The 18,795-nt window shown below is 42.7% G+C and overlaps 1 protein-coding gene and 1 pseudogene across 2 annotated transcripts in view; both read right to left on the reverse strand.

The window, feature by feature from the left end:
- Slc17a6 (solute carrier family 17 member 6) overlaps positions 1–12,243 on the reverse strand; it is a 42,597-nt gene extending 30,354 nt beyond the window's left edge. Inside the window, exons 1-4 of one of the 2 annotated variants that reach the window (XM_052712165.1) lie at positions 11,654–12,243; positions 11,220–11,439; positions 8,167–8,419; positions 6,574–6,692 (exon numbers count right to left, since the gene is read on the reverse strand). In XM_052712165.1, the coding sequence (XP_052568125.1) occupies positions 6,574–6,692; positions 8,167–8,419; positions 11,220–11,305 (458 nt within the window). In that variant the 5' untranslated portion in view covers positions 11,306–11,439; positions 11,654–12,243. Of the gene's footprint in view, positions 1–6,573; positions 6,693–8,166; positions 8,420–11,219 lie in introns of both variants that reach the window. The other variant, XM_052712164.1, reaches the window with a different exon arrangement.
- Positions 12,244–17,255: 5,012 nt separating this feature from the next.
- Positions 17,256–17,357, reverse strand: LOC128095898 (uncharacterized; annotated as a pseudogene).
- Between the last annotated feature and the right edge of the window lie 1,438 nt (positions 17,358–18,795).

The following is an 18,795-nucleotide window of genomic DNA, read 5'->3' on the forward strand; positions in this document are numbered from 1 at the left end:
GCCATATTAAAAAAAAAAAAAAAAAAAGGATTGCACAGGCTGGAGGCAGCCCTCTGGGTCCCTTGGTACATCATTAAGTTGTAAAAATGACTTCATCACTCACGACAGAGAAATTAGACTGCCCCAATGGTGGCATAAGGCAGCGGGAGAATTATGCTACCAGCTGCCTACCTGATTTTCCTGTAAAACCCTCCCTGCTACCCCGCCCAGGAGCTGCAGTGCAGTGCAGAATGGTGCAATGTAGAAGCCAGAGCTGGGAGGGGGTGAGGGCTTTGCAGAATGGAGAGAAAGAAAAGCCTCTGTCAGCAAAGCATGTGCAAGTCCTTGGAGACTCCTCCCCCTCCAGCCTATCTTTTCATCATTCATCTTGTGGTAAAGGGTATTTTCTTTTGTTAGAAAAAAATAATAAAAGGTTCCATTACCCCAGGTACCTAACCTATTGGGCCCACAATGGCAAAGCAACTAGGCATGTGATAGGCTACTAGGTGAGTGAGATAGAAAAGCTAACCTTTGGCCCCAAAAGACTGGGTACCTAGAAACCACTTCCACCACTGAGGATGGTGGACCCCTGCAGCAAGCTTTACGTTTGAAGCCTGAACGATTTTCTCATGCAGAAGAGATTGAAAATATTCCTCATGGAGGGCTAAAAAACTGCATCTGGAGATTGACATTACAATAAAAGGGTAAGTAGACATACAGGAAGAGAGAGACAGACCAATGTTAGATATAGATGGCAGGTAATAGACAGATGAATGAAAGATAGAAATAGATGATAAAAAAGAAAGCAGATACCAGTAGATGCATACATAGATAGAGATATGGGTTAGAGTGACTACGTACGTTTGATGTCAGATTGTAGGAACTCATTCCCAGAGCTCATTCTGATATATTTATTAGTTGAATGCACCTTTGATGCTTGATTTCTTAGGAGAAAGAACTAGCAAAAATCTAGATCCGAGGCAATGTGAAGTTGTTAATGCTAAAAATGTCATTCTTCTCTTTTTAAAAATCAAACTAACAAAACATTTTTTAGAATCAGGGAAGCCGGAAAAATCTACCTAAAGTATTTTATTTTTATAAAAGAAAATGCACGTTGGTAAAGAATTGTAAAGCATGCATTTGGTATTTTCATCTTTTTGCTATATATTCCTGTCTCTTTTATATTAAGAGAATGAATGGAGTTATATTAGTCACCATCCCAAGGGAGGATCTTTTCTTTTTCGCATATGAAAGGTCTAAATTTCTTCCAGTCATGCTGCAATCTTCCAGGAGCCCAGCTGGGCAAAGGGATAAGTAAGTGGAGAGCAAAAGAACAAAATGCCTCTGTGCTTCCTTAGAAGTTCAACCACTCCTCTGAGCCGTTGTCAAGTCCAGCTCTTCAGAGAAAAGAACAGATTCACACTGTGGCAAAGGAGTTTAGACACCAAGATACCCAGACACATACACACACACACACACACACACACACACACACGCACGCACGCACACAGAGAGAGAGAGAGAGAGAGAGAGAGAGAGAGAGAGAGAGAAAGAGAGACTAGAGACACATAGAGAGACACAGACACAGCACACACACACACAGAGACAGACAGACACAGCACACACACACACACACACACACACACACACACACACACACACACACACAGAGCCACACTAGATACACAGAGACACAGACACATATACACAGAGAGAAACACACACACATACACCACAGTGTGTGTGTGCTTCTTCTACTCAAAAAGAAAACAAACAAACAAAAATAACAACAACAACAACAAAAGACAAATCTAAGCATCCCTTGGGCTTGTGATCCCTAATTCATGAATTTATCCCCTGGATTTGAGGCATGACAGATTGGAGTCCTTCATTCAAGGAGCAGATGGCTCAGCCTGCTGCTGCAAGGGAACTTCACAATGGAGCACACTGTGGTAAGCAGAGATACTACACTCCCTGGTAAGCAGAGATACTACACTCCCCTTAGAATTAGCTTGTAGTGCTGCACTGCAGAAGCCTGAGCTCTAGATGGGGTTCCTTTGCAACTAGAAAAAATCACCACCTTGCTGACTTTGTATTTCATGCTCAATTCTGTAAGATGGGAGAGCTGGGCCTGATGAACTCTGTCCAGCTTTAACAGGATCTCCCATCAGAAGACCATGCCGCAAGGAAGTATAGCTCACTATCTCTTAGCCAAATGAACATTTTAAAAACTAAAACTTTTTTTCTTCAGCAAAAGTCAAGTTATAAAGACAAGAAATGCCTGCCAAAGACAAAATGATGCACTGTGGAGTGCTCTTTCTTCGAGGACAGAAGAGGGAAATGACTTCAGTTTTCCAAGCAGAAGTCTGACCTCCAACTTCAATGACTTTCTCTAGATGTGTGTATACCAGACTAGAACTCAAAGACAAAATGCACAGAGTTCCCGGCACTCTCTACATGTTTGGCTAAAACTTCCATTTTAAAAATAGCTATTTTTAACCTTTCAAATGAAATTTGTATAATTTTAGTAAACAATCATTTAATGCTAAATAATCAGTTTGGGAGAATGGATTCTTTTTTTTTTTTTTTTTTTGGTTTTTCGAGACAGGGTTTCTCTGTGTAGCTTTGCGCCTTTCCTGGAACTCACTTGGTAGCCCAGGCTGGCCTCGAACTCACAGAGATCCGCCGGCCTCTGCCTCCCGAGTGCTGGGATTAAAGGCGTGCGCCACCACCGCCCGGCGAGAATGGATTCTTAAAGCAGAAATGCAACACATGAATATGGATGTTGCTACCACAGTAGAAATAGCCAAAGTGAATTTTGAGACCGATAAGATCAATGATCAGAGAGTACTTCTTTCCTTCCTTTTTTTTTAAATTTAGGGTTTTGTCAGTAACAAACGGCAGCAGCCAACAATTACATCCTCTTGCACCCTCTCCTTCAGCTGTCAGAACAGCAAACTGCAGTGGGTGCTTCCGTTTTGATGAGAAGCCAAAAGAGGGAAGACTTTTGGGCCCCAAAGTTATTAAGTAACATGTTCAGGATTTTGAAGTCACAAGGTTTGGCTTTGGAGAATGAATCTTGATGGATTTCTCCAGCCAAATATGCACGATGGTCATGTAACCTCCAAGATGGTAGCAATGTCAGCATAAAAGACAAACAAAAAGGAAGCACAGATAAGACTCTGCAACGATGTAGCTAACACCTATTGGGGAAAAAGAGAAAAGAAGATAGCCTGTGCTCCTGCTGGTGGGTAGAGTGTGGTGAGAGATGGAAAGGACAGAACAGGTAGGGGAACTTTAAAAAAGTGTTTCAATAATATTGACACGCACAATTACATTGTTACACATTGAAACATATCCACCAAATTTCTTTGGTCTTCTTTAGTTATGTCTTGCAAAACAAACAGACAAACAAACAATCACACACACACACACACACACACACACACACACACACACACACACCAAAAAAAAAAAAAAACCAACCAGTCAAACAAACAAAAACCCATTATGTCCCTGTATTTGTCCCTAGATAGGACAAATACAGTCCTGGGCAGTGCCATATATGTAAGCATCTAAATTACTCTGAGTCTCATGTGTCCTGTACTATTTAGAAGAAAATCAATTTGCCCCAACCTTTTTATCCCTGTTTTAAATATGTTCTCATCTTAAAATGTTGCACATTTTTAAAAGGAATCTATTGAAATTCAACCTTAAGGCCCTCCATGGAGGAGACTAAAGTCTTCCATGGCGGTGACTCAAGGAAAAACAGGGAGAAGTGTAAGAAGTACTCCATTGAACGGAATGCCTTCCCTCTTGACTCCCTCAGCAACTCCTCTTAATCAACAGGAAAAAAAAATACTTAGAATTTGATCAATAAAATGACCCAGCATCTGAATCCCGACCAAGAGCAAAGCTGTTGTCACTTATCAACAAAATGGAGAAGTCCAATGGGCTGTTTATTTTCCGTTGAGAAATAAGCAGAGAGCATGGTTACGAGCCCTTCTCCACCTCCCAACCCCCTGCCACCTCCAGGAGCTGTCTCTACACACTTCCTTCCCCCCTTAACAGCAACAGCAACCACATTCCAAAGAGCCTCTTTGCAGCGAAAGGGAAAAGAAGCTGCTCCCGGAGCCCCGGGGGAATCTCAGCCTACTAGGAGGAGCAGCGTGAATGAACAGGCTGGCAAGTCTCTAGGCGCGGAGACCTGTCCCGTGGTGTTTTGCTATTTCTGGAAAGAGAAAATAACAGGAGATACTCATTTTTCCCAATCAATTCTACAAGAGTCTCATGTATTCGTGTGTAGAAAGCCTTCTGGGACAAAAATCCTACTTACAGTTTCTAACGCCAGCTGAACACTCAAAACATATTTAAAACAGCCGCATCTGGGTGGCTGCATTATTTATGATTTTGGTCATCTTCTCTTAAGATAGGTTTTTGCTTTCTCTTATTGTGCAAATAAGGCTTTTATCAGCAGAAAAAAAATGTCCACGCACTTTGACCTATTTTCACAGGAAGCTTACCCAGGCTTAGGTTTGTTATGCTATAAAACTGAAGCGAGTGTGTCGAAACTCTGATGCGGGTCTCTCTATATCTGTGTCTTCATGTTACTTTACTATATTTATCATTTTTTTCAGGCTGGAAGGGTTAAAATATCATGTTTGGAGGTATTGAGTCTCTCTCTTTTGAAAATACGTCTAAAGGTAACAAGAATTCGACCCAAATTAGACTTCTAAAGCTTCGAAGTTTTTCCTTTGAGGAAAGCATCCCAGCTACCTAGTCAGCGGCTCGTCATTTTAAGCAATAAGTATGCTTAAAAAAAAGAAAAAGAAAAAGAAAAAGAAATCAGGAAAACCTGTCTTTCCACTCTCACGAAGGGGGAAGACTGGAATCCTTGGTGTTCCTTCCTGGCAGAAGCATGTCAGCTCTTCGCTTTTGGCAAGCGGTGAACTCAGACCATCACAACTCTTAAAGGCAAGGCTATCGTAATTATGACATCGAGTTGAGATTTTCGATATCATTTGGAATTCTTTGTTTATTCATTTGTTGGTGAATTCCCTGTTGATTTTTTTCCTGGTTTAAAAATATTTCATACGTACATATTTAGAGTATCTTTCGGGAAAATATATCTTTTTAAGCAATAATTTGGGGGGAAATAAGAAACCATTTATTAGAGATTTGGGAAAACCCGGAATGTTGCTAGGTGTTCTTAATCACTAAGCGTCAACGAACTGAATATTTTCTTTTAAATTTTCTTCCTAATACTAATTTTTTCCTTATCAAGTCCATAAAACTGGGCTTTTTACATAGCTAATCTTTTAATCTTGTTTCATTTTACCGAAAGAAAGCCACCTTCTGGGTCGGAGTGCTGGGTGTCTTCACCTCTTGTAGATGATGTTCAAAAGACATTCTAACTAATCTATTGCGCTCTCCCTTTGGCATTTTAATAAGCCGCCCTGAGATCTTCACTTTACGATCTAAACGCCTAAAATAAAATTCCAAGAATTCTACTAGAGGTCTGGAGACTTGTCAGCCTCTTCCGGTTGGACTGGAGGCTAAGCACGGGAATGGGGCCTGGAGATGCAGGTGAGTGCTGGGGAGAAGACAGGATGGAAAGAACCCTAGGAGCTGACTGGCAAGTGCCCGTCACTTTCCAGTTCCCAAACATTTACTGGGGTGGGGGAGGAGGGGAGATGTTACACGCCAGAGCGCTGAAGAAAGGCCCCAAATCTTTATTTGGGATCTGCAAGCTGCAGAGCCCGGGAGGAAACAGTGCTTAGCCTGGGTTCAGACCCAAAGAGGGAGGTTTAGTTTTGTTGGTTTTATTTTTCATTAAAATACACTCGGTAAAGCAAGCAGAAATATCTCTCGTCCTCCGGTAGTCATGCCCTGCTCCTTGGTATCTCCACCCCCATGTCTTTATGCAGCGGAAGTCTCTGTAGGTGGATCTTGGAGGAGGGGTGCTCCCTGAAAGCTGGCACTAGGACCTCAGCTCCCGCCACCGCTGCAAGCTTGAAGGCCGGAGGCCTCGGGACACAGCTGAGCCGCTCAGCTCACTCCCGCCCCTAAGCACAAAGCTCATTAACAGGTGGAATCGTACCCAGAGAGCCCTAGATGCCGCCTGCCTCCATAGAAACAAATCCTTCCGGCTCACAACACCATATGGGCTGGGTCAGGGGCTAGTCTTTCATGCGCCCTGCCGGAGGTCCGCACCACCGGGTCAGCTATCTGGGCACTCCCCTCCTCTCCCACCTGTGCTCCTTAGAGCATTGCCTCATTTTTGCAGTATCCAACACAGACACCACACCACCCCCAACCCTCCCCACCTCCAGGCGTGCACCCTACTCTAAGGCACTGGGACTGCTTCTCTACCAAGCCTGTTTGGAGTGGCCTAGAGTGGCCTACTCTGGTGCGAAGGTCATGAAGAACCTGAGCCCTTTCAGCTCTGGAGGGCGCAGCCTCCAGCGCTACGGCCTAGAAGGCGTGTCCAGAGACTAGGAGACGCCCCCTAGGAGTTTCCAAATTCCCTAGAGAGGTCTAGAACCGGCGCTAACACGAGCGGGGAGACCCAAACAAAGACTCTCATAGCATTACCGGTTGGCAGCCAGCCGCGATGCGATATATCCACCCGGAATCTGGGTGATGATGTACCCCCAGAAGAACGAGCCATGAATCATCCCCACGGTTTCAGGGTCCCAGTTGAATTTGGCTTTCTGTAGGAACAGAGGAGAACCACAAATAAACAACAGGTCAGGGGGGGCAAGGCAGAGTCAGTGCACATAATTCCCTTTCGGTGGTGGTTTGTGTGCCATGAACCTTTAAACATGTAGGGCATTTTCTGCGATACTTAGGTCAGGGGCTTAATTTTCGTTTTGTAACAAAATTGCTTCTGACAAGAGGGACTCCTTTTAAAAAGGTGTTGTGATTCACAATGAAGTACGGGCTACCAGGCTTCCTTGCGGACTGGACTGCTGTCAATGAACCTGGGACCTCCTCAACTGATGGAGGAATCTTAGAAGCCCTAAGGCAGTCGGACTCTCCCAAAAGAATATTGGTTAAGGTCCTCTTGGCGGTTGCCAGCCAGTAAGAATGCAGTAGTGGACTGACTCCCAGAATGTAGTACAACCCGCAACGCACGCAAGGGAAAGAAGGCTGGAAGGGGTTGGAAAGGTTCCCCCGCCCACCAAATCTGGGTGAGCAGGACAAAAAAGGTTTGAGGACAGTCTCCCAGGGAGTTTGGAGAAGTTATGTGGTGGTGGTGGTGAGGGCACTGTTTAAGGTTCTGTTTCAGAGCAGTGTGAATGACAAGTCCTGACTCCGCCCAGACCACACTGGTCCATAGCACAAGATGAGCCTCTCAAGAAACTGGAGCCAAATATCTGCAAGTTACTGTAAAAGTCCAAGCTTTTGCCTTGCCCGGGGAAACTGGGAATGCCATTTTCCTTTGTTGCAATGGAAATTTTCTGCGTATCCTGGGTTCCAGGGGGCCCAAGGACTCTAATTCGGCTCCTCAGAGTGTTTCCAAGTTCTGCGACCAAACCAAGCAGCTTTATACTGCTTTTCCCTGAAAGATTTCTGTGACCTTCAGCTCATCCTCGCCCTCAGGCCTCACTGTGGAATACACACTTTAAGATTACCGCAGCGTGCACTCTAGTGAAAGCGAGGTTCCGGGACCCAGCAGCTTCTCTCTCAGTGGGAGTCCTGCGTCTTCCCAAAGGCCTGTTAGTCAAACCTGATATACAAATGCTGATTTGACTGCAGGACTTATTGTTTGTTTTAGTTTGATAACTAAATACGTTTTTTTTTTTTTGTTTTTGGTTTGTTTGTTTTTCCAGGGAGGAGGGTGATCTGAATGAAGCCAGGGGAATGCTGTATAATGTTACACTTTCCAGTAAAAGAAAAATGTTTCTTTTTAGATTTAGCAGACATTACTAGCTCTCAGCTGGTCATTCTTTACACAAAATCCAGTGAGCTAGACACTATTTTACGCCTTGCAAGTAAGGGAGGAAAGGCCGGGATCAGAGCGAAAAAGGGAGATAATAGCACTCTAGTGGTCCTTTCTAGAATGGTGGGACAGAGGGAAGGTTTAGACAGTATGCAAACCTTCCGCTTTCGGTGGGGAAAACAATCTTAGACAGGTGAGTGGCCAGCGGAGGGAGCCCCCTCTAGGGCTTGGGCAATGCCCACCTCCTTAATAACTTTGCCTCCGCGGTGGATGGTGCTGTTGTTGACCATGTCCACGATGGCCACACCCAGGTTGCAGCGGATGCCAAAGGAGATGCAGAAGCCGAGGCCACTCATGATGGCTATGATGTAGCGGCGCGGCAGGCCGAAGCAGGTACAGTCGCACAGAGGAGCCTTCTTCTCAGGCACCTCCAGGGGCTTGCCGTCTTCTGTCAGCTCGATGGTTTCCCGGGTGTCTTGCTTCTTCTCCAGCACCCTGCACGTCAGATTAAGAAGCAAGGAGGCCTATGGTTAGGCACCTCCCCCAGACAGTGTAGGGAACAAAGATGTCTTAAGCTCCCGCATTCGATTTCCTCAACCCTCAGGAGCTGGGGAGTTGGGCTCTGACCTCTTTCCTGCTGACGAGTTAGAATGCGGGCAATACAGAGCCTCGGATCTCTTCAGTTCTGTGAAATTCTATGCCCTCTTCCGCTCTCCTCCCTGGGCAACAACACCTACACCTTAATACTCTCAGGCCTAACTCAGTGAACCCCAGTTCTGTCACCTTTCTGTGTCTCCATTCACGTGCAGCCCCCCTGGACCTAACTTTGGAGGTCATCAGGGTGAAAGGGAGAGGGTTGGGAAAGGAATGCCTTCCGCAGGATGCTATCGGGGCTCCCAGGTGCTTTAATCCAGGCTACTGCCGGTCCTTTCCAACAACTCAGGGGCTTGATAGGACCAGAGGCAACTCTATTCAGGTGCAGCTGCTGGAGGACCACCTCCTCGATGTTTCCCCTCACTGGACCGACCCAGGGTGGGATGCTAGTACCCTGTCAAACACTTCCCAATCTTCTACCCTGGTTACCATTTCACCACTCCCTCCCCTTCTCTCTCTCTCTCTCTCTCTCTCTCTCTCTCTCTCTCTCTCTCCCTCTGTCTCTCTCTGTCTCTCTGTCTCTCTGTCTCTCTCTCCCCCTCTGTCTCTCTCTGTCTCTCTGTCTCTGTCTCTGTCTCTGTCTCTGTCTCTCTCTCTCTCTCTCTCTCTCTCTCTCTCTCTCTGTTCTCCCTCTCTCCTCTCTTTACTCCAGTTAGAAACAAAGGCCTCCGCAGCATATGCCCGACACCTTAGCTTCCTTCCTACAACATGAATAATTAATCATTCACAATCTTGCGTCATTACTATCTCAGTTACAACACACTGAAAAATATCACGGGCCCATTTCCAGATGCAGAAAATGAGATTCCCGGATTTACCAAGGGGCGCCCACACCACCTTCTGTACCACTAAGAGGGAATCTTATTTTATTTCATAGGATTTGACTCTTCTCAATCAATTCTGATCCTTGAAGGAGTGGGGAAGGAAGAGAACTGGAAGGCTAGGACAGCCTTATGGGGAGGTGGGAAGGTTGGGGTGGGGATGAGGGGTGGTGCTGTTCTCAGACCTACCACATCCATAAAATTTCTGTCTTTATAAAAGAGCAGGGTAGAAAGGAATAGCTATTTCTCACTGAGACTGGTGTTTTTGACATTTAAACACTTACAATTGGCAAACATTTTCTCAATTCATTTGTAGTTACTTTTAATCCTGTATCCACCATTAAATGGCACACCATTACCTACACACACACACACACACACACACACACACACACACACACACACACGTGAAGCCTGTGGAATTTTAACATGAATTCATTCCTGGCATGTATAGCTTGGAATATGGCTGCCAAGAAATTTGAAGCTATCTTTCAAATTTTGTCAAATTCCACTGCAGAATAGGTCATTAAGGTATCTGTGGCTAGCCTTTGTGGGTGTTTATCACAGATGTGCAACCCAAGTACCAGAAACACTGAATTTCTTTCTGCAAGGAAGACATTTAAGGGATTTGGTCATTTTGGCCTTGGCTTATTACACCAGCATTTGCAAAGTTGAGCTCTGCACTTGAATTTCCCACCTTGCAATGGTCTCTGAACAGCTGCAGGACTGCAGGGTGCTTGCGGCATCTACTGCCGCAGAGGTGCGTGATGGTGTCTACCGAAGCCCACCAGAACCAAGCCACTTGACAAATAGAGATGTACATTGGTTATCTTGGTTACAACTCTCATGGTTGACCAAGGCTTCAGTTTCCAAATGTGAAAATAAATGCTTTTCAAAATCTATTTTCCTACTGTGTCTGCTGTCTTGTTTATTTGCTTATATCATTAACAAAAATAGTATTCATAGAAGATATAACACATTTGGAAGGACCTGAATTCATGTAAACTACAGTATGCTTAGTGTAGCAATTACATAAAGGATGGCATTTAAACATTTTTCTATTACTTTCAAAATAATTTTGCAGTTTATGATTCTGTTTGTTCTTAAATTACTGTGACATTTCCCACACAAGAGATAGATTCCTAAAAATATATAGCAAACAAATAAAATTGCATACACAGCATTTTAGATACAAGACAGAAACATCAATCAATGATCAACTATTGATATATTTTGATCCTGTTTCATTCAGCACAGAATTTCCCATGAGAGAGTCTTCACTATGTTTTTGCAGCTGAGATCTAGATTTTTTTTTTTGTCATTAGTCCTTGACATTTATTTTTTTTTAAAGGAGTTTGGCTTTTGTTATTCACTTGTCTGGGTCAAAGGAATTTAATTTGGGGAATTTATAAGCAAAAATGGCAGGCATTCTGAACAGGTGCTGAATGAACATTTCAGGATTGTAAAGGAGGATTAAGAGCTGGATTGGAAGACATGAGACTCTCCAGGTAATGAAACAAAATCTCTCTCTCTCTCTCTCTCTCTCTCTCTCTCTCTCTCTCTCTCTCTCTCTCTCTCTCACACACACACACACACACACACACACACACACACACACACACACACACACGGCAGGTTCATTTAGTGGCACATTCCTGCATTCATAAGCAGGTTTCCAGTGGAGCCTTGATTCAGCAATGAGCAACAAAAAGAATTTCCCACCATGTTATAGTCTCGCTAAATAACCAAGCTTTACAGAAATGGCCTTGCAGATTCTGTCATAGTGAGCCCCAGGTGAGCATGGGGTTGCTTTCTCTTACCTGTAGATCTGGCCGAGGGATTTTCCAGCAAAATTCTTTATTCCCTCTTTTCCCGGGGCCAAAATCCTTTGTTTTACCGACTCCATTCTTGTGAAGACTGGTGTCCAATCTTGCCAGATTTAAACTGTGATGCTATGAAAGGCGAGTTCTGCGCATAGTCTTAGGCAGTTAAGGTAAGGCTTTTTCTTCTCGGCAAACAGAGGTGCGCTTTCCAGCAAGGCTGTGAGTTGGAGAGAGGAGAGAGAGCAAGAGAGAGAGAGAGAGAGAGGAGTACAACAGAATCGCTGCATGCAGCCCACGGGTGTCCTAATAGGAGAATTGGTACACAGAGTCACAAAGTCTCATTGGAAGGGGAGGATCCGGTGGCCGAGGGCGCGCAGTGCCGTGGTATTTGGGCGGGTGCTGACGAGTCCCTGTTCTGGAAGTCAACTCACCGAAAAACAACGTAAATTCCCGGTTTTGAAGGCTTATTGCAATCGAATCCGCTGGCTTTTAATCAGAGGGACCAGAAACCGCATCGAACCCTTGTATTAGGGAAAAAGCAAAAGAATCCTACTGTCTAAAATGGTGACTTTGCTGAGCAGAGCTCATAGCTCTCAGAACCCCTGGGAGCTTCCCAGGCCTCAGGTGAGCGATGCTGCTGTTAGCTTCCTGCCTTAGCGTCGTCTCCTCCCATCGCGCCGGCGTAACTGTGCTCTGCGGCAGAGTGGCAGAGTCGAATTAAGACTGAGGTTAGCTGCTTTTTGCGAACGTGAGTGAATAACAGACAAACAGCTGTGATTTAGGCAGCATCAGGGGAGACTTTCCAAAAAAGCTGACCGCGCCCGTCGGTGCGCGTGTCGCCGCTGAGCATTTCAGCACCACGGACAGAGGAAGTTCAGGAACCCAGACTGCTGCTTTTGGCTAGCCTGCTCGCCAACTTCCTAGGGGAGCTGGGCGGATTGCCCTGACCGAGGGCCTTTCTAGGGCTCTTCAGGAACGGATGCTATGGAAACCAAGTGGGGAGATGTCACCGTCTGCAGAGTTCTCAGGAGGAAGGCTGATTTGGCTATGCAAGAGAGGAGGAGGGCTTTATTAAGCACTGACAAGCTACTCTGCTTGGCCAGCTTGTCCACACCAACTCTGACAGCATGGTGGGGACACAACACTGCAGAATCTTCTACTTAGGTGTGTGGTATCCAGGTGAACACCTGGTCTCCCTCGGATATAAAGCATATGTTTATAGGTTGCATAATAATATTGCTTGTGTGTTTGATTCAACCCCTAAGGCAAACAAGAAAGGATGTAGAGAGAAAGGAATGGACGGAGACCAAGAAGAGGTAGGAGAGAGGAGGAGTTTAAGCAGAAGGAAAATGACAGCTGTAATCTTAGAGCACTCTGTTCAGTCAAAGACAGGCAGTTTAATATGAACTCCAGAATTCTAAGCTGTTTTAAATTAACTAATACACAGCACACTACTGAATTATCTCCATACAGGTAAAGTTTATGCCTATACTTGTCAGCAAACAGTAAATGATAATGTTTTAAAATTTACTTCACTATGCTTACACCCCATTGAAATCTTATTTTTTTTTTTTGCTTTATGACACCTTCTCCCAAGGGGGAGGTTTTTTTTTTCCATCTTGGTTGCATATGTATATCATCAGTGAGCTTATTTCATTAAGCAAAACAATTAAATAGTGATGAATAAATGTGAATTATTCATGCTGTTCACATGGGTTATAGTCCTCCTAGATGCAGTTCAGGCAAGCGCTTATGAAACCGACTGGCCTTGAGCTACATCCCCAAGGTCAAACCTTGGATGCTATTTAAACCAACAGGGGTGTCAGGTTTTATATAGGGACAATTGGATTGCATCCCATAAGAGCATAAGAGCATTCTCTGACTATTTCAAATGATATGTGGAAAATGTATTTCCCAAAGATAGAGATGGAAAAAAATGCAGTTGTTAAATCCAATGCTGGTAAAATTATATTGCACTAGGAAGTATGGTTGAAAAAGGATACCAGTAGCATATTTCTGTTATTTTGGTACATATGCATTATGTAAATGTATTATATGTTATATTAAATATATATTTTAAAAACTGTGAAGTCATTCATGCTAAAAAATGGATATAAAGAGAAAAACTTATCAAATTGTCACATCACAAACAAAATTTCATGCCCCTCAGGACTTATATCACACAGTCATCTTTCAGAATACAGGTTTCACAAATCTTTAGCTACTGAATTTAGGACTATCCATGAGTTTTTCATTGTGGAAGTTTCTGTAAAAACTGAAGTCACATTAAATATCTGTGAGGCTGAGATGGTGATGATGCAAATATGATTCTCCTCAGCATTTCTTCTTAAATTTCATCCCAGTTGACTAGAAGTCAAAACCACCAAAAATCAAGATGGCTGCATCATTCATATTTATTCTAAGCAATAGTACTCTGGCATGAAGATATTGCTTCTAGAATAAATAACTGCATTCATTGGCATTGAGAAATACTACCTAGTTTTTCCTCTTTTTCCCAGCAACAGTCTGAGTGTCTGAATTGAAATAAGAGCTAATATTGATTTACTCATTCTAAAAACATTTGTTGAAAGCCGAGAATTGCACTATGCCTGGAAACATCCCTTGAAAGATTTCACAAGCCACATGGCAGATACACATAAATGTCCTTAGAAATAATTAAAGATAAAATTAGACACAATAAAAAAAAATCCCAATCTCTGTGTAAAGATGTACAGGAAGCATTTCAGGAGGCAAGGCACCCTTGTCTGTCTTAATAGTTAAGAAGAAATTTAAACCTAGAAAATGATGGCAGCCCAGTCACCAGTGAGGTTGTACAAAGAGAACTGGTGATACTTGGAAAGGATTCCCATCAGTAGCAAGACAAAACATAGTCATGAATAAGAGGAAGTACAGAACACAAAAATTTATGAGAATTGCTGCTCGGTCTCCAGAGACTGGAGTGGCGTCCTCAGGCTCTGCTCACATGAGTAGCTGGTCCCACCATAGCACACCTATATACCAACCCAACAGATTTTCTTCAGCCTCTTTATGTGCTCCAAAACCCCAAACAATGACCATGAACTCCTTGGGCCCTAGTGAATTCATTAGATTCATCTTTGAGCAAATATATGGTAATACTTATGAATATGACTTATATATAGTTTTAAAAGCCTTCATTTCTATGGGCACTCTCCTTTTCCCTGTAAATAAATAGTCTATCTAATTTTAACCATCTCCTCTATTCCACCATCAGCTTTCCTTTTGAGAAGGAAAGCTTTCCCTTTCCCTACAGGGTTTCATTCACATAACTCATGTGCATAACAGATTACAGTTTATGAATGATTCACACTCAGGTGACCTCATTCATCCCTGGCATTTCTCTGAACTGAGATGGTTTCTATTTCCATTTTCTAGAGGAGAAGAATGATGTCTACACATTGCAGTGAACTGTGTACCTGGTAATGAGGATGAGGGAACAGAAGGGGTTGAGACACTTCACCATAGTCAGAGGTCTGTTAAAACAGAGAAATCATTCAAGAAGTCTGGGTGGAGCCCCAGTTGAGGCAAGTTTACCAACTTTCCAAGACATGTCTCTCTCAAGATCACACTTTGAACACAGGCAGCCTGGAGGGTGCAGCTGAGAGCAGCTGGTTTGGGGTTGGCTTAAATTGTATTGCTGTCATAAGAGGCTCAATGACTTTACATAAATAAATTTCCATTTCGTCACTGGTACAAAGAAAGGTTTACAGTAGGTTATCTCTAGCATGTCTTCCTTTTGCAAAAATCACATAGTTTCTATTTTTTCATTGATGGGAATTCTTTTATTTCCCCCTGTACTAAGGTGTTTCAATATTTAAGTTTAATGTTAATAATAAAATAAGGAGAGGGTAGCAAAAAAAAAAAAAAAGTCCTTAAAAGCGGGTTTCTTTTTGAAAATTCTGTTTTCTTATATAGATTTGCTGCTTGTCTGTGACTCGATAGGCAATTCATATGTGATTGTTCAAATAACTGCATGCATGGATACCTTGGTATTTACATAAGGGATTACCCACAGCAATGAGGCAGCTTTACATTTGTTTATGTGAGGAAATACTTGGAGGGATTATTTAACTGCCTTGCAAATGTTGCCCTCTGGTGGAAGGATATGTTAACACATAAAAAACAATCGTAACCCTTAATTATGTAATTTACACTACCGCTTCTTTTTTTCTTTCTTCCTTTCTTACACTTTTCTCTGTTAGTATCTGTTAAAATTAAATTTACAACTAAAAGTGTAGAGTCTCTCTTGTGGGCAATGTGTTTGCAATGTCAAACTGATTACTAAATTTCTGCTACAGACAAGTTGATTGCTTGAGAATCTCTCATTTGAACACAAAGGAAATTTCACTGTACTAAGGTTTAGAAGTGCCAGCTAATCTTACACAGGGGGATGGCTTAAAATTTGACTGCACAATAGATTAAATTGTTATGCTCTTGTAAGCTGTGTTTCCTCCCATATCACTGTATACACATTTACATGTGTAGTGATATATATATGTGTGTGTGTATATATTATAGGTGTCATGTTTGGCATCATATTGAAAGTTATACATAAACCGTGCCTAAGGGTGTTGTTATCACAAGGCAAAATTTTCAGTTCTTCCAAGTATCTCAAGTGGAACATTTTTGTTTTTGTAGATATTTAGTCCTACTTTGGTTTCACCCTTTGCTTGGTCACAGTAAACTCATGAGTTAAGTGAGCAAAGCATAAAGTGAATATTCTCAAAGAAAGAAATACATTTCAATGCTTTCTGATAGTGCGGCTTTATTTGCCTCTGGATGCTTAAGTAAATGTTCACTGTAATAACCCCACACGTCTTTCAGGTTTAGGCTAAGTAAGCTCCAGGATTCAGCTTGACTCTTTTCTTATCAAGGGTTTTTTAAGTGGACAGTTTTTAGTTCAGCTTTATTTAATTTTACTTTGCAGTGTTATCCTCAGAGACTTTTAAAATAAATTATCATTATACAATTTCTTCAGTGACAGAAACAGAAGAAATAATTCATTTTGGGTTCCATGTGCAGAGCACAACTATGCTATTGTGTTTAGTGGCCTAATATAAAATCTCTTTCAATTTCTCTGTCATCTGCGTAAGTCAAAATATATAAACAGGAAATGTTAAATAAATATACATTCCTGGGGCTGGGGAGACGGCTCAGTGGACTTCTTGCTGTTCTTCCAGAGGACCAGAGTTCAATTTCCAGCACTTACATTAGGCAACTCAAAACCAACCACCTGTAAATCCAGTTCCAGGGTATCTGACACCATCTTTCGGCCCTGCAGGCATCTGCATGCACGTGCATATATATACACAGGCATAAACACATACATATAAGTAAAAATAAATCTCTAAGAATATATATTCTTGCCTTAGCTATATATATATGTATATTTGTTTTGCTTTTTGATTTTTCCAGACACAGTTTCTCTTTGTAGCTTTGCACCTTTCCTGGAACTCACTCTGTAGCTCAGGCTGGCCTCAAACTCACAGAGATCCACCTGCCTCTGCCTCCTGAGTGCTGGGACTAAAGGCGTGCGCCACCACTGTTAGTTATTTAGCGGCACTCTTACACAGCGAGGAAATGTCATGAAACACGACAGAATCCACTAACAAGATGAGAGAGACAGATGAGTGCTCAGGCCTGCGGAAAAGACACATGTGTGGAGAAGAAGAAGGAAGCCAGGAATATGGCGCCAGCTTATAGAGGCTGGGTGGTGCATGCGTAAACAGGTCGATGTGGCTACTCCGCGCATGCGCAGATCACATGGTTGCGTTGTGCGCTCTTATGCAACCATGCAAAGCCCCGGGGTCCTGGTCACGCGAGACGCCTTGGCCCGGAAATGGCTATTTTGACCCGGAACTGGCTAGGTCGAAGTGTCTAGGTCTGCTGGACATGCACAACTGTGGGGCGTGTGGTGGGTCTATCAACCACCATCCGGCTATATATTTTAATCATGAAAAATGTATGCATATAATCACATGTAAAACATACCCTTTTGTGTGACCCAAATCTATATTTATGATTAAAAAGAATTAGATATTAAATTGATAAGAACAGATACTACACTTGATCTTAGTCAAAAAGCTGAGAAGCGATGGCACACGCCTTTAATCCCAGCACTTGGGAGGCAGAGGCAGGCGGATTTTTGTGAGTTCAAGGCCAGCCTGGTTTACAGAATGATATCCAGGAAAGGCACTAAGCTACACAGAGAAACCCTGTCTCGAAAAACCAAAAAAAAAAAAAAAAAAAGAGAATTAGATATCTTATTCTTTCTATACTCAAGAGAAAATTAACATACTTCAGACTATGCCCCTGGGCCTGGAATAGCCTGTGTTTTAAAGCAAACAGAAACCACTTAGCAGAAATAATAAGAATAGCAATTATGTTCGATGCCAGGAAATAGCTTCCATGTTTGAATTCCTCAGTCATCATTCTCCACAGAGACTGCTGACACATTCCAAAAGAAGTTTGAAATCATTGGTCTCTTTGAAACTCTACAAAGCATTTCCTTAGAGGAAAAGTCATAGTCACATAAGGATAGACTTGTGGAAAGTAAGATTAAAAAAGAGATACAAACTATATACATATAAAAAAATACATTCCCATTATTAAAAAAGCTAAGGCAGGGTTTATCATGGCTTATGATATTTCTTTCTTGACCTTCTTTCTTTTTCTCTTTTCTCTTTTCTCTTTTCTTTTTTTAGATAAGGTCACACTATGTAGCCTTGACTGGCCAGGAGCTCAGTATGTAGACCAGGCTGGATTTGAACTCACAGAGATCCACCTGCTTCTGTCTACTGAGGCCTGGGCTTAAAAGTGTGTGCCACCGTGCTTGGTGCTCTGGTGCTTCACAGATGAATAAAAAGAGTAAATTACAAAGAAGATGTGCTGGTATTAGGGTGTGTCTTTCTCTCCCTTTGTAATGATCTCATTCTTTTTCTGTCCTGGGCTATTGAGTCAGTCTCTCTCTCTCTCTCTCTCTCTCTCTCTCTCTCTCTCTCTCTCTCTCTCTCTCTCTCTCTCTCTCTGTCATCACATACTGACATGTGCTACCTTCCCTGAAAGTTATCCAACATTACTGAAATCTCCCAGCTGTCAGTCAACATCTAGAGAGTTTATGACTTCGCTCTATCTTCTACATTATTTGTACTACAACAAATGACTACTGAGTGCCCAACCCCAATTGATGCATCTACAATGCAACCCCTACATGCCAGTCTCAAGCAACATTGTGGAAACCAGCAGCAGAAAATTGGTAAAAGTTAGAGGACAAAGGTGTCTTTTGGGAGGTAGTGTTTTCTATATATGACAGGGAAGCTGCATCTGTGAAATCTTAACAATATGGCTGTCCAACCAAGACCTGAGCAATAAGGATACCAGTTGAAGTGCAATTGTGGATGGGTAAATCAGTCAAGGCTTCACCTTTAGATGAAGAATTACAAGTAATCAATGGGTGCTAAGAGAGAGAGAGAGAAAGTCTTCTCCATGATGAGTCTTGATAGGTTATACAACCTCAAGTGGCCAACCCTAAACC

The sequence above is a fragment of the Peromyscus californicus genome, unplaced genomic scaffold, assembly GCF_007827085.1.
Source record: "Peromyscus californicus insignis strain IS unplaced genomic scaffold, ASM782708v3 Scaffold_4__1_contigs__length_199733344, whole genome shotgun sequence".
Taxonomy (NCBI): Eukaryota; Metazoa; Chordata; class Mammalia; order Rodentia; family Cricetidae; genus Peromyscus; species Peromyscus californicus.